The sequence below is a fragment of the Eucyclogobius newberryi genome, unplaced genomic scaffold (genome assembly GCF_026437365.1).
Source record: "Eucyclogobius newberryi isolate DKJ021-1_F unplaced genomic scaffold, fEucNew1.0.hap1 SCAF_15, whole genome shotgun sequence".
Classification (NCBI taxonomy): domain Eukaryota; kingdom Metazoa; phylum Chordata; class Actinopteri; order Gobiiformes; family Gobiidae; genus Eucyclogobius; species Eucyclogobius newberryi.
Window position 1 is genome coordinate 4,208,922 of NW_027315779.1, and position 13,887 is coordinate 4,222,808.

At 42.0% G+C, this 13,887-nt stretch overlaps 1 protein-coding gene and 1 non-coding gene across 13 annotated transcripts in view; both read right to left on the reverse strand.

Moving 5' to 3' along the window:
- Window positions 1–269: 269 nt before the first annotated feature.
- trnae-cuc (transfer RNA glutamic acid (anticodon CUC)) lies at window positions 270–341 on the reverse strand. The gene has a single exon. It is a non-coding gene; the product is annotated as a tRNA-Glu (tRNA).
- A 1,231-nt stretch (window positions 342–1,572) lies between these two features.
- Window positions 1,573–13,887, reverse strand: part of LOC140360508 (uncharacterized) — a 29,033-nt gene continuing 16,718 nt past the window's right edge. For 9 of the 12 annotated variants that reach the window (XM_072445729.1, XM_072445731.1, XM_072445727.1 and 6 more), the window contains 16 exons: window positions 13,053–13,298; window positions 12,510–12,905; window positions 10,626–11,348; window positions 9,156–9,812; window positions 8,183–8,447; window positions 7,896–8,044; window positions 7,688–7,736; window positions 7,163–7,484; window positions 5,309–5,370; window positions 5,198–5,237; window positions 5,048–5,100; window positions 3,881–4,001; window positions 3,428–3,527; window positions 3,272–3,345; window positions 3,045–3,159; window positions 1,573–2,289 (listed from right to left, as the gene is read on the reverse strand). In XM_072445729.1, coding sequence (XP_072301830.1) covers window positions 2,202–2,289; window positions 3,045–3,159; window positions 3,272–3,345; window positions 3,428–3,527; window positions 3,881–4,001; window positions 5,048–5,100; window positions 5,198–5,237; window positions 5,309–5,370; window positions 7,163–7,484; window positions 7,688–7,736; window positions 7,896–8,044; window positions 8,183–8,447; window positions 9,156–9,812; window positions 10,626–11,348; window positions 12,510–12,905; window positions 13,053–13,298 — 3,460 coding nt within the window. In that variant the 3' untranslated portion in view covers window positions 1,573–2,201. The remainder of the gene's footprint in view (window positions 2,290–3,044; window positions 3,160–3,271; window positions 3,346–3,427; window positions 3,528–3,880; window positions 4,002–5,047; window positions 5,101–5,197; window positions 5,238–5,308; window positions 5,371–7,162; window positions 7,485–7,687; window positions 7,737–7,895; window positions 8,045–8,182; window positions 8,448–9,155; window positions 9,813–10,625; window positions 11,349–12,509; window positions 12,906–13,052; window positions 13,299–13,887) is intronic. The other 3 variants (XM_072445728.1, XM_072445730.1, XM_072445739.1) reach the window with 3 other exon arrangements.

Here is a 13,887-nt window from a genome sequence, read left to right on the forward strand (position 1 = left end):
GCAGCTGGACAAAGCTCCTACGCACCAGGGCAGATGTGTTCTCATCCGCCTCTTTCACACTAACCCTTTATGTCCATTGTTTGTTTGTGGGGCTGTGTTTGATGTCTCGTGCTCTTTGAGCTCTTTGAGCTCTTTTGCACGTGTCTTTCCAAAGTGTTTTTTTAACATGGCTGATCAGGCAAGTTTTCAACTGCAAATGGAAAATAAACGAATAAATATCCGTTCTTCGTATTTCAGAGAAAATAAACTACAGAAAGGGAAAAACGTAGTTCCCTGACCGGGAATCGAACCCGGGCCGCGGCGGTGAGAGCGCCGAATCCTAACCACTAGACCACCAGGGAGTCGATGCACTATGGATCCGCAGACTGGAAATCATAGCTAACATGCAAAGTATATATAATGAAACACAAACATGTCATCTGATTATTTAATGTCAGGACAAACATTACAAACATCTACTAGAATGATAAAAAAGACTGCTTATGTTATGCTACTCCACACAGACCCACGCTGTCGCAAGCAGCGTGTTCAGAGGTTGCCAGGTCGAATGTTTCTCAGCTATTTTCTAGCAGTTTCTACAGGCGAGGGCAGTGGTTCCCAACCATGGATCTTTTACCAACCGAGTAGGCTACCTTATAAAGGCTTATCTTATCTTATAAACTTTACCTCACACTCAAATTGGCCCTCAGCAAAGTTACATGGAAAATAACACGGTTAAACAGTTTACTAGTGTTAAAGGAATAATGGAGGGTTTTTGGCGCCAAATCTGAGTCTTATTTCCTTGTGGTATGGACACCTGAGTTGTTCTCCCGCATGTCAATCATTCCCTGCGTGCTACTGCACACCTGCAGCCTCGTTCCCAGGATAGCAGCACGTTTCCCTGGCTGTGCATGCGTGGTTAATATGCCAGTGTGTGTTTAGCGAAGCGAGCAAGAGTTCCTTCAGTGTACAGTACAAAAATGGCTGAGGGACGAGAGAAAGACTGTGTTCAAGCTGGCTCTGAAGAGACGGAAATGTGCGGAGACAAAAGATGCGATGCGATCCATCGCGCTGATAAACAAACACACGTATAGTAACGGGGCTGTTGCAAACGTGGTTTGATTGTAGGCGGCCGCTTGGAAACAACAGGAGGGTGGGGAGTATGTGCATGCCCATTAAAAAAAGGGACTAAAAGTCGCTTGAGTTATCAACTCTGTGAAAAATCCTCCATCCATCCTTTTTGAAGTCCTCCTCCTCTACACCCTCAAGGAAAGAACATTTACGACAAATTGAAAAAAAAATTCAATATTACATTCTAGCAAAATCTGAAATCATTCAAAGTACCCCCTCCTTGGATAAGACTGCCTAGCCACATGGGTCCTCGTACCCCAGGTTGGGAAACACTGAGGTAGGCTAGGACATAGACTGGATAAGATTAAAGTTTATGGGCTGGAGTGTAAAAATAAAATGAGTCATTTTGCACTCATCTGCCTCTTAATTTTGTCCTAACCCCAGCATTCATTGATCTGCCTGCCATCTCCAGACGTAGCCTACAATATCAGAGGATAATAGGTAGAAAAAAAGAGAAACTCATTTAACAATTAAAATTTATTTTTTTTCTTTTTACTCTTTGCATTTCTCACACTGCACAGATATAAATATACAAATATTAAACATGACTGGTGCTACACTTTAAAACAGTGGACCAGCGTACCACATTCTAAAACACGCAGCACACAAAACCTATAAATATCAAAACTGCATAATGTTTTAGAAGGCACATGTGGTCATTTGTGCAAAAGAACTGCCACCAATAAAAAACATAATTAGATTCACCACAGTGTAGATTTGAGTCCAGCTCAATATGCCACTTTTAACATTTTAACCTGTTCATCAGACACTCTCCAAATGTATTTTTTGGTATTGGTGTGTGTTTGTTTGTGCAGATTGTACACATTTTCTGAACAGTAGCCTTTGCCATTTGTCTTTTTTCTCCTGGAGTGCATTTGTTAAACGTTAAAATAAAGCTTAAAACAAAATGAAAATCCCACATGTTCGAGAAAAACAGTTTAAATACAGAATAATACAACTCCATGTGCAAAAGAAACACATCCTCTTTTGAAAATAAATAATAGCGTACACAATTTAAAATAATACTCCTAATTTAAGACCATTTGGAACTGAAACGTCAGAACAGGCAGCTTGGCAAAAAGGCACAGGTTTCACTGGAGAACACATTTGTCCTTGTTGTTGTATTTTCTCCTCCTCATCTCCAAACCACGCTCCAGTCGCTCGTCCTCCTCCAGAGCCCTGTGTGGCGGAAACACATTTTTAATTCACATTTATTTGTGTGTATTTTTCGTTGGTTTTACCAGTTTTGTTTTTGTTCTATTATAACAAAAAGTCAGGATACAGTGGACAGCTACAAAAGGCTGTCTCCAAATATTGAAAATAGCTGGTGCAGGAATTGACAATATGCAGATTTTTTGGTTGTAATACAGACATTATAGTCACAAATGTAAATGATCTGGTTCTAAGTATTTTCATTCATTCATTTTGTACCGCTTGTTCCCTTTCGGGGTCGCGGGTGACTGGAGCCTATCCCAGTGACTTTGGGCCTTAGGCGGGGTACACCCTGGAAAGTGGCCAACTCGTCGCTGTGTATTTTATTTATGGATATTTCTTCTAATATATCTACTCATTTGGGAGTCATTTGGGAGTATTACGTCATCTAGACTCTGAAAGCTAATTATTATTATTCTAAAGTCACGCTCTGTGCATCGATTAGTCGACGAAAAGGGGGTGTGGCGAAAGCGCTCAGAACTCAAATCTCAAAGACTGAACTATATCTGACGCAAAGTGCACTGACAAGAAAAAAAGTAAGGCTATTGGTAAATTGTGTGTTTGTATAGAAAACAAAAAGGTACCAAAAAAAATGGACAGTTCTTTCCCAATTGTCATCCCTCTCACTCCATGCCTGTTGTTTACAGTGCTGACCACGTATGCACGTAAGTATATGCAGGAAGTATAACAGGAGTTGCCTTATAAAACAGTTTTGCACTTACACTCTCTCTTTGGCATCTATGTCCCTGATAATCTCGTCTCTCTGATTCACCAAAGACACCAGTTCCTGGAGAAGCAGCTGCTCCCTCTGCTGCTGCGCCGATGACTTCTGCCAGTCTGAAAAACAAGACAGCATCCACACAAAACTAAAGCGATATGTTCACGCTGTAGTCATGTATTGTAGGTACCAATAAAAAACAGGATAACTAAACTAATATCATGTCTTCACCTTCAATGGCCATCATGACTCGAAGTTCTCTGTTCAGGAGCTCAAATCGTCTCTCCAGGTCCTGCTCCTCTTGTCTGCACAATCCAGAGGCAACAACAATTACTCTCTTCATAACACTCAAATCCAGACAAAGTTTGACTGAAAATAGATTCTTACAGTAGTTCGAGGTTGTCTTGTCTCCTTATGAGAGCGTTTTTCTTGTTCACTAAATTAAACCACTCCTGGATCAGCCGTTCCTCTTCATCCCGGTCACTTCCTGCAAATATAAAATAATTATTTTGATCATGTTTATGTGTGTCATATCACTGAGTGGATTCAAAGGATACCTTATGCACAAGCACATTTATAGCTTATAATACTGATCATTGTGTTCTACAGCCTTGCCTTTTTACTGTCAAACATGTAATATTAGAATTTAGATATTTAAGATATTATAGAGGCTTAACTTGAAGCATAATCCAGAAATAAATGCAGGTTTAGGCTAAAGAAGATCAATACCTATTTTTGTTTTGTGCGCTTTACCTTCTAAAATGCTTTATCTGAGGTAATGTGAAAAAAATGCAATTTATAAGTATAGAAATAGTGACATATTCATTCTTAAGTCCTCACCAGTTTCCATGAGGCTCCGCAGTCTCCTCTCCACCACGGCCGCTCTACTGTCGATGTGTTTCTGCTCCGTCTCCAGAGCGGCCAGTTCACTCAGGACGTACTGACTCGTGTCCTGAAGTCGCTGACCCCAAACCACACCAAACCAGACACATGTGAACCAACCGGCACAGGACAGTCACCAGCAGCCACAGCAGAGGAGCCCAGGAGGACAGAGAGGGGACAGAGACGGGGCAGAGAAGGTCCAGAGAAGGAGCAGAGAATGGGCAGAGAGGGGGCAGAGAGGGGCCAGAGAGGGGACAGAGAGGGGACAGAGAGGGGACAGAGAAGGGGCAGAGAGGGGCCAGAGAGGGGACAGAGAGGGGACAGAGAAGGGACAGAGAAGGGGCAGAGAGGGGCCAGAGAGAGGCCAGAGAGGGGCCAGAGAGGGGCCAGAAAGGGGGCAGAGAAGGGACAGAGAAGGGGCAGAGAGGGGCCAGAGAGGGGACAGAGAGGGGACAGAGAAGGGACAGAGAAGGGGCAGAGAGGGGCCAGAGAGAGGCCAGAGAGGGGCCAGAGAGGGGCCAGAGAGGGGGCAGAGAAGGGGCAGAGAAGGGGCAGAGAGGGACCAGAGAGAGGCCAGAGAGGGGCCAGAGAGGGGCCAGAGAGGGGCCAGAGAGGGGACAGAGAAGGGGCAGAGAAGGGGCAGAGAGGGACCAGAGAGAGGCCAGAGAGGGGCCAGAGAGGGGCCAGAGAGGGGCCACAGAGAGGACACACAGGGGCCAGAGAGGGGCCAGAGAGGGGCCAGAGAGGGGCCAGAGAGGGGCCACAGAGAGGACACAGAGGGGCCAGAGAGGGGCCAGAGAGCAAGAACAAGAGAGAAGGGTCAAAGGATTAGAAAAAATTATGATAGACTTGAATAAATATCCCAAACAAAGACAAATATAGTTGTCTGGGAAGTTATTATTGGGTTATTTTGTGAATCATGACAGATAATGTGGAACACACATTTTGTACTGTTGTCCATGAAGTCATAGTACTTTGCCTGTATAAATGCCTTTTGGTTGCAAAATTTGCTTTGATTGCCAATTCTTAAAAGATGTAAGTGAAGTTTTGGAACAACAAATAGATTGATTGACAAATACATTATGAAGAAAATGAAAGTACAATACATGGAAAGACTCAACTGACCATAGTCTCCTCTTCTGGTTTAGGAGCTTGCGTCTCACATTTACTTTGTAGCTCTGTAGACAAAAACAAACAAACAAACAAAAAAACAGGACATCATTTTATAAGACAACAGAGAAGATGAAATACATTTATTTGAGGGTTAAGACCAACCTGTGCTGCTGGGACTATTTGTGGTGCTTGTATCATCATTCTGTCGACATAAGCCATAAATGAAGTTACTGATGCAGTCACTAATTCTTTCAAACTAATTAATTTATTCACCTGAGATTTGACTGTTTTGTTGGTGGCTCTCGGCGGTGCAACTGGGGTTATGGAATCTTCTCCTGAAAAAGATGTCCAGAGATAAACTGCGGCAGCTCTCCATTCAAGTCAAAAGCTTAACTGATCCACAGAGAGCGTGAAAAATACAGTTGTTTATCATCAGAGTTCCAAGCAACTAACGTAAAACAATAAAGGAAACACTCTAGTCAATCGTACCGAATTCTGTACTCTAATTGTAGTATTGTAGTATTGTCGTTTGCATGTTTTGGGTTGATGGAAACTCCCCCAGTCCCCGAAATCGTGCAAATTCCACACAGAAAGGCCCCACACCAAACCCAAGGTGAGACAAAAGTGCTACTCACTCAACCATCATAATATTTTACTATTTGAATAAGTACATAAACGAATCAATCTCACATAAATGGTTTACAATGACAACTATGCTCCTTGGGTTTCTCCTTCCTTCACCTTTTAATGTTGCCCAATCCCTTGTCTAATTTTCTGTCTGTCTTCACCCAGTTTCTTTGTTTCTTGTGTGAGTTCCTCCATTCATCCCCTCTTCATGCACCTGCAGCCCTCCACCCAGAGCCATGTGGTGTCCATTTTGTAATCACGACTTTCCACATGTCTCCAGTATTTTAATAAGTCTTCCCAGATGTTTAACCAGGCAGGTTCCTTCTGTTTTCCATTGGATTTGGACACTCTTCATCTGGGCTCTACCAACTCAACACTAACCCATGGTATTATTCACCATTATTAAACCCACTGAACCATCTCCGGCTGCCTTCAGGTGCTTCTCAGAACGTCTGTTATTTTCTGACTTCCAGGGATTCATGTGCTTTTGATTGGAAATTACAGTGTGTACAGTATTGTGAGTGACTGGAAATACTTAAAGAAGAATAATACAATCAAGCAGCTGTAATATGAGCTGACTTTGGGTCAATCAAGACAGTGCAGTGCTGTAAGTGATTAAAATCTGGCATTAATTGTCTAATATGTAGCAAAAAAAACTAAACTAAGCTAAACACAAAGTTATCTTTTTAATATACACTTGCAATTATCTTCATTGCAGTTTTATTTTAGATGATTTAAATTGAAGTATTCTGGGAGGAAAAATAAGCCTTTTTTCCTCTATATTCTTTCTATTTCTACTTGCTAATGCTAATGTAGATCATACTAGTTGCCACCACTTTTTGTTTTGATAATATGAGATGAACCAATAGTAATAAAACAAAAAGTATTTTTCATTTGATTGTTTTAGATATTATTTAACATTTTGTGACAAAATATATTAAGCTATAATAGAAACAGGTTCATTGACTTCCCGTTCAAAACTATAGAGGGACCTGGATTTTCATGTTTGTGTTTTTATCAAGGAAACTGTTGCTATGGGAAATTTTTGAACCCAACATGAGACCTGGAGTCTGAATTTGAAAAATGAAGATAATTTTGTATCTTATGTTTGGGAGCAGGACCACACCCCTTTCATGCCCCTTCCTGCAGCTACACTATTTAAGCATCCAGGTCACACACAGCAGCGTTCGTGACTTCATGCCCCTCCCTCCCACCCTCTTTTAATTATTCTAATGATTCTAATTTATCTCCTAGATGGGGGTATCGAGGTCCATTCTGTTTTTTTGTGTTCATGTTTTTCGTATGTCAATAACACTTTGCATCGTAGCTGGGGTTGTGGTCCTTGCAAGTGAAGTAAGTACAGAGCTCTGGGCGGACATAGGGAGTAGGTGAAAACTGAGCAATCGAGCCTCAAAATCCGGACATCGAAACATTATTACATTTTACATACGCCCGACATTCAAACCACTTGCACTGCTAAACTACTTTGATCCCTCGTACCTCTGCCCACTCTCTTGACCCTGGGCGGCGGGACGACCAGTGCTCCGCCTCCCTCCTCCAGACTGACCCCCTCGTTGAGCCGGGCCATGCAGAAGGCGGCGGCGTCTGTTTGGGACGGGGCGGGCCCGCACGGGGACAGGCCGTAGCTGGACTGGCTGCTGTTGTGCTCGATTTGCAGCACGCTCAGCTCCTGGTTTGTGAAGTGGGAACGGATCTGACTCAGGTACGTCATGACGATGAGCCGGTCGGGGACAGACAGCAGCACCATGTCCAACGGTTCCAGGAGACGAGAGATACCCAGGGACTCGAAGCCATCAAACGCCTGTGAGAGAGAGAGAGAAAAGACTTGATATAGGACACAATGTACATGCTTTCATTCTAGATATTTACATCTGTAGCTTCCTGATTTGTCGAGGAATAACTTTATATACGGTATTAAGCTACAGCTGCTTTAATACAGGCCATGTGCTGAAGTAAAAGTTGGCAGTATGAACTCAATCATGAAACAGGATGTTGCAAGCTTACCTTCTTATTGTTGATCTTGATATCATGAGGAACCAGCTGGTCAAAGTTACTAAAGAAAATACACAATGAGTCATGGAATAGAACAGACGTGGCACATGGTTTAAGTGATACAAAAAATGATTTGTCTATGTTTAAAAAATGCAATGCGTCTAATTTGGACAAGTATTTGAGCCGGGTATCCCACTTTGCTGTGAGCAATCTTGCTTACATTTTCTCTGGGTGGAAGTGGTGCAGAATGGCGCAGAAGCCGAGTCCGTTCCTCCAGGACGTACTGAAGTTGGTGACCTTTACCCCGTTGTAGTTCTGGGTGATGTCCTCACACCACTGCAGCAGAGACTGACTCGAGTTCACCAAATCCTGGGGATGATTCAGAACAACAGAACGTGCTGCTTAATGAACGATTACGTGTATTGTAATTAGAACGACAAGTCAATTTACAAAGACAATCTTAGCAAAATTATAGTACAAAAGAGCTGTTCAAAGTCCCTTCATTACTTCTTTTGGGTGCTCCTTCCCGTCCATCTCGTCTTTGACCACTGCTCCAGCGATCGTGGACTCATTTTTCACTTCTGACGTCTCCTCTTCTATTAAGGTTGGAAGTCTGGACGTCGATATCTCATACAGATGTGAGGGAGTGCTGTCTACAACCACCGGCTGTGAGGAGACGTGGTCGCCATTTTGGACTGGACAGCTCACTTTCTTCTCCGGGAGTGACGTCTGCTCTAATCCACTGGTGCTGTTCGATAGGCTGTCTTTGGGCCTAGAAGATAAAACGCAAAGACATTAGACGAACAATGGCTGACGTGTAGTTTGACATGTGAAAGCGGCGGTCAGAACTGGCCAGGCGATTTGTTAAAAGGCACAAACGACAGCGTATCATTAGTTGTGGAGTGACTTGAAGTTAAAAGCATGGCATTTTCACATGACGCATTGCAAGCAAACATAACATTAGAGTGGCAGTATGCAATAAGAGGCTTAAATACTCAATCTGCCACCTTCATGTTCAATTCAGTTCCATCAACAAGCTGGTTCCACGGACTTTTTCAACACGATGCAATGTCAAACTTCACCAGATTAATATATTACAGTAAAAATGTGTTGTTACTAGGAGTTATCTTATCTTAACAATCTTTGATGCCTAAGGATTATGTGTGTGAAAGCCCCCTGTTTAAAGGCAACATTTTAACATTTGAAAGATATCATATTTTGAATTGTCATTTGCTACGGCAACGGTGCATATTTCTGAAATCTAAGAACAGGCCCATGTCTAATGTCCTCCACAATGCGGCTCTTTTTAAGTGACATGATGAGTAAAGTTGAAGACAGTTGAGAGACAGTTGAAGATATAAATATAGTAGACATTGAATCAGTCACTCTGCCTGATAAGCAAATGCAAAACGAACAGACAATCTCTAGTTTGCGCTCGGTTTGCAAAGCAGCAGCAGGTCCATTGCCCAAACCGACTTACATGGCCACTTCTACCTCCTCCTTCGCCGCTTGTTTTTGAGACAACGATATTTCCTGCTTGGCTTCCAATTGATCATCTTTCGCAGTGATGTCCGTTTCATGCTCAGTGACTTCTGCATCGATATCACCAGGCTCTGGAATAAGTCGTTTCATCGCCTTGGAGCCAGCGACGGGAGACTCGCCGCCTGACATTTTGCGGATTTTAGCCAATAACAGTTTCTCTTCTTCTTGTAGTTGCACATCTTTAGGAACTTGGTGGAAATCAGGCGCTGGGAATATGGTGACTTCCTCTTTTGGCACTGGATCTTGTTTTTCAATGATTGTATGTTGAACTGCTTGTGTTTTATGGTCCTCGATGTCGTCTGTTGTCTTGGTTTCAGAGGGACGGCAAGGCAATGGACTGATTTGTGTGTCTTTATTCTGACTTGTTACTTCCTTTGGATCATGTTTGGTGGAAATGATGTCTACTTTTTGGACAAGCTGCAGAGACAGTGGGGAATTGTCTTCAGGAGATTCTTGAGAAGAACTTGATTTGATGGTTTGGAAAAACTCTGTCCTATTTTGCCTATTTTGATCGATATTTGACACATTATTATTTTGTTGATCCTGTGATGGTTTCTCTGCACTAGCAGCTGGTTGCAATGTCTGCTGGCCCGAGCTAAAAAGAGAAAAGACCAATTTAGTGTCGTGTTTAGGGATGTAACAATAACTGAAACATTGTGATATCGTATCGTCAAAAGTCTCGCAATAGTATCGTGGGCTGTCACAACATATCAAATAAGAAGCTACTTAAAAGTGCTTTTGTCGCAGCAGCAGAACCATGATTTCAGTGCAGACGACAACTGTTATTAAGCACTTCTAAATCTTGCAGTAATGATTCACACCTAAGTCTTGTCAAGGCTTTTTAAAAAGAAAAATAGCATACCTAAAATGTTGTTAGTAAAACATGTCAATAAACACTGCATTGTGAGATGCATTTTGTGATCACACCCAAAGATATCGTTACGTCCTTAGTTATTTAGTAAAATGTGTTTTAGACCTAAAAAATTAACTCTATGTTATTCAATAGTTCATCCATCCATTTTCTACCGCTTGTTCCCTTTCGGGGTCGCGGGTGACTGGAGCCTATCCCAGTGACTTCGGGCCTTAGGCGGGGTACACCCTGGACAGTGGCCAACTCGTCGCAGTGTGTTAAATAGTTAATTAATTAAAATGAGCTGATACAATTAGATAAAAGCATTCAATCATCAAACAAAGCAGTCTTAATCCACGTATGAAAATGTATAACTTTTCCATCAACAAATAAATGTATTTTAGAGGTTCACTATGTAAACCCGTGGAGGGTTTGCCACTTGCTTGTTTCCATGGAGATGTTTTTGCTTTGCCTGGAATGGCATTATAGCTTGTTCATCTCCATGGAGTGTGTGCATGTTTTTCAAGGCAGTTAATGTCCATAACTCTATATACTCACCCTGCCTCGTCCATGTACAGCTCTGCCAGCCAAACGGACCCCAAATCTTCATGCCCCGCCTCGTACTCTACCTCCTCCTCTTCGTTTTGCTTCATCCACTCTGGGACAGCACCAGACAGGACATTTTTGGGTTTATTCCCAGAACTCACTGCTTTTATCACTGGTTTTGATATTGGGACTTTATCAACTCTGGAAATAGCCTTGTTTGTCAATTTGTCATCACATTTAGTCAGCGTTTGCTCTTTACTTGGTTTCTTTTCAATTACATTGTCAAGTTCAGCCTCACTCAATGTGGGACAGTCTTTTAAATTCTTTTGCACTGGTTCTATCTTCTTTGTATCTTCTTTAACTCCGTTTTTGACCAAAATAGAACATTCTTTGCCATATTTCTCTTGGTCTTGTTTCTGCAATCTTAAAATTTCCACCTCTTTTTTCAATCTCTCCTGTTCAAGTTGCTCTTTTTCTTTATCTAACTTTTCCAGCTCTTTCTTTTGTTCACTGGCGGCAAGACGAAGACTTGCAACAAAACTAAGTGTCTCTTTGGGAGGATCCTGTGATGTTGTGGTTGAAGTTCGAGCCGCCGCGGTGTCACAGAAATCTTGGGGAGGTAAAATGGTGGCAGTAAAGGCATCTTGATCCGGGATAGTGGCGTTTGATCTCTCTTTATGGGATGTTTTTTCATTAAGTCCCAGTTTTGGCTGGACAGATGTTGCTGGATTAATTCTATGGGACACAAAAATGCACACAAGCAAAACTTGAGACAGCGCTAACCCTAAAATAACCCTCACTGAGACAAAACATGGAAAGACAACATGCGTGATTGGAGTGCAGTTTAGACTTTGCTTTGGTGCTTGTCCAAACAATACAATAAAAGACATTTGTGAGAAAATATGCTTCATTGATATTTTAGGACACTGACCAAAGATATGCCACTGAAACAAACTTACAACACTAATTTACAAGCAAAGGATTGCTCCACAGAAGGCAAGAATTTTGGTAAATCTCAATGATAAGAGTGATAAGAGTGCATAAGATAAATAGTATAGTGGCTGCTTAGAGACAAAAACAAGTTTGCATTTACTACATACATTTCTATGTTGTTTGTGCTCACTTTTAGCCACAGGTATCACAAAATCCATAAGATTAAAATATCAATATTCACATAAACTGGTTTCTGCAGAGGCATGTCATTCAAATTACATGGCAATTAAGTCCTCCGACAAAGAAGATATCCAATACATATGTAGTACACACATTGTAATTCAAAATATGATAGAGGTACATGTCTGGAGATGATTGTGGTCTCTTAAGTCCTGCTCTGTTCTTGGTACACTGGTGTATGTAAACGTTATGTGTGTCTATGTACTGATATATGGTGTATTTTGAATATTTTTGAGTATCTTGTCTTATATTGTATGCATTAACACATTAGGAGGCAAACAAACTAACAATCCACATCAATCCTTTTACTTCGTATCAAATCTACTAATTGTTCAGCTCTGATTGGATTCCTTTAAAACATTTGATAGTCGCTAAGAAGGCAAAAGAATCACACCCGTAAGAGCAGCGGTACAGCCAGAAGAGGGCGCTGTTTTGGATTGCAAATTCTTCTACGTGCACTTGGCAGGTGCAATGAAACTTCAATTTTATACTATTAAAATTCATCCAATTCACACGTCAGCTTCGAGAGCAGCCAGCAGAGGGCACTGTCTCCTCTCTTCTCACACACTGCCACATACAAAGACATGTCTGCTGACGGCTCGATGGCCAATGATGGAAGCCAGAGTCATGCACACGTCAACAAAGAATGGCATGTTGTGATTAAAAGGCAAAGTGACTCCAACATGCCGCTTTTAAAATCTCGTCGAAACATCTGTCACTCACCCCTCGGCCGCGGCCCTGGTTTCGGGACAGCTCTTCCCCCTGTCCCTCTCTGTCTCGGCGGTGCTCTCCTCCACTGTGGCCCAGAGCTGTTTCTCCGTCTCCAAAACAGGCTGTTCATTGTCCTTCGCTGCTTCTTTGGCCGTATCCTGCTGTGAATGTTCCTGTGGGGCTCGGTCTGTTTGTGATTTTAAAGGACGAAGAAGTGGCGCCAGGTCTAAGGCAATGTGTTCTGTGCTCGGTTTTGGGCCGGATTTCAGTGGGATTGCGGGTTCAGCGCTGGATCTCTTTGGTTCCTCTTTAACCGATGGAGCATTAGGTTTAATGGGCAAAATGCTTTCTGAGGATTTGGTCGGTGCAGCTGGTTTTGCTTCAGGTTCTGTCTTTGAATTGTCCGTTCTGTGAATATAAAGAGTAGAAAACATGAATTTGTGTAATTGAACTTTAATTACATGTTTTACCGACCACCACCAAAAAATGCAAATGCCCCAGCAAAGCACACCACAAACAAAGAGTATAGTTAAACAGCCCCTCACACAACCTTACCCTCGGCTCAAATCTTTTAAATCCTGTGCAATAACTTCCTTGGTTGTTTCTTTTTCAGATTCTGCTCCTGTTTTATCTTCCAGCTTTTTCCACAAAGGGATTTCAGCAGCTGGAATTGCAGTAATAGAATCTACAGACTTCTCTTGAGAAGTGGACTTTGTAGTCGGAGGATTTTTGGAAGTCGTTTGCATTTCATGGACAACGGTGTTTGAGATTGAGGTTAGCTTTGTGAAAGAGGGATGGAAACTGGAAGAAAGAAAGAGAAAGAGGGAAATGATAGAGTCAGAAACTGGAAACAGAAAAGATAATAAAAACAGGAAAACAAAAGGTAGCAATTCATTTGTAATTAAAGCTGGGGTAGATAAAGTGTAAAGGATTTATTGTGCGCCCTGAGATCGCATCTGCCTGTTATTGGTTCCAGAAATGTGAAATATTTGTCTAATTCTGTACTTTATATCTACTCACACATAATGACACCATCTGAATGTGATCCTTAATCTGTTCCTCTGTCATCTCAAACATCACTAGTCTCACCGCTGTCTTACTCGTTGTAAATATACAGATCAAAATACCCCAAGATTTAAAATAATAGATGGGGAAAAGCACTTTTAACCAACACAATTGACTTCTCCTGTCTGGTTTTTATGCCAATCTGGCCTCATTTGGCATGTTCGGCCCTAAATAAAGTCCAATTGAACCTACCTCAGCTTTAATTGTTGCACAACCGTCACCAGCACCAGCAGAGTGTTGGTGGCGTGTTAACGAAGCAACCAATTAACATGCAATAATCACTTCACACCCGCCAAACGGTTAATTGATTGGCTAATTCGATTGG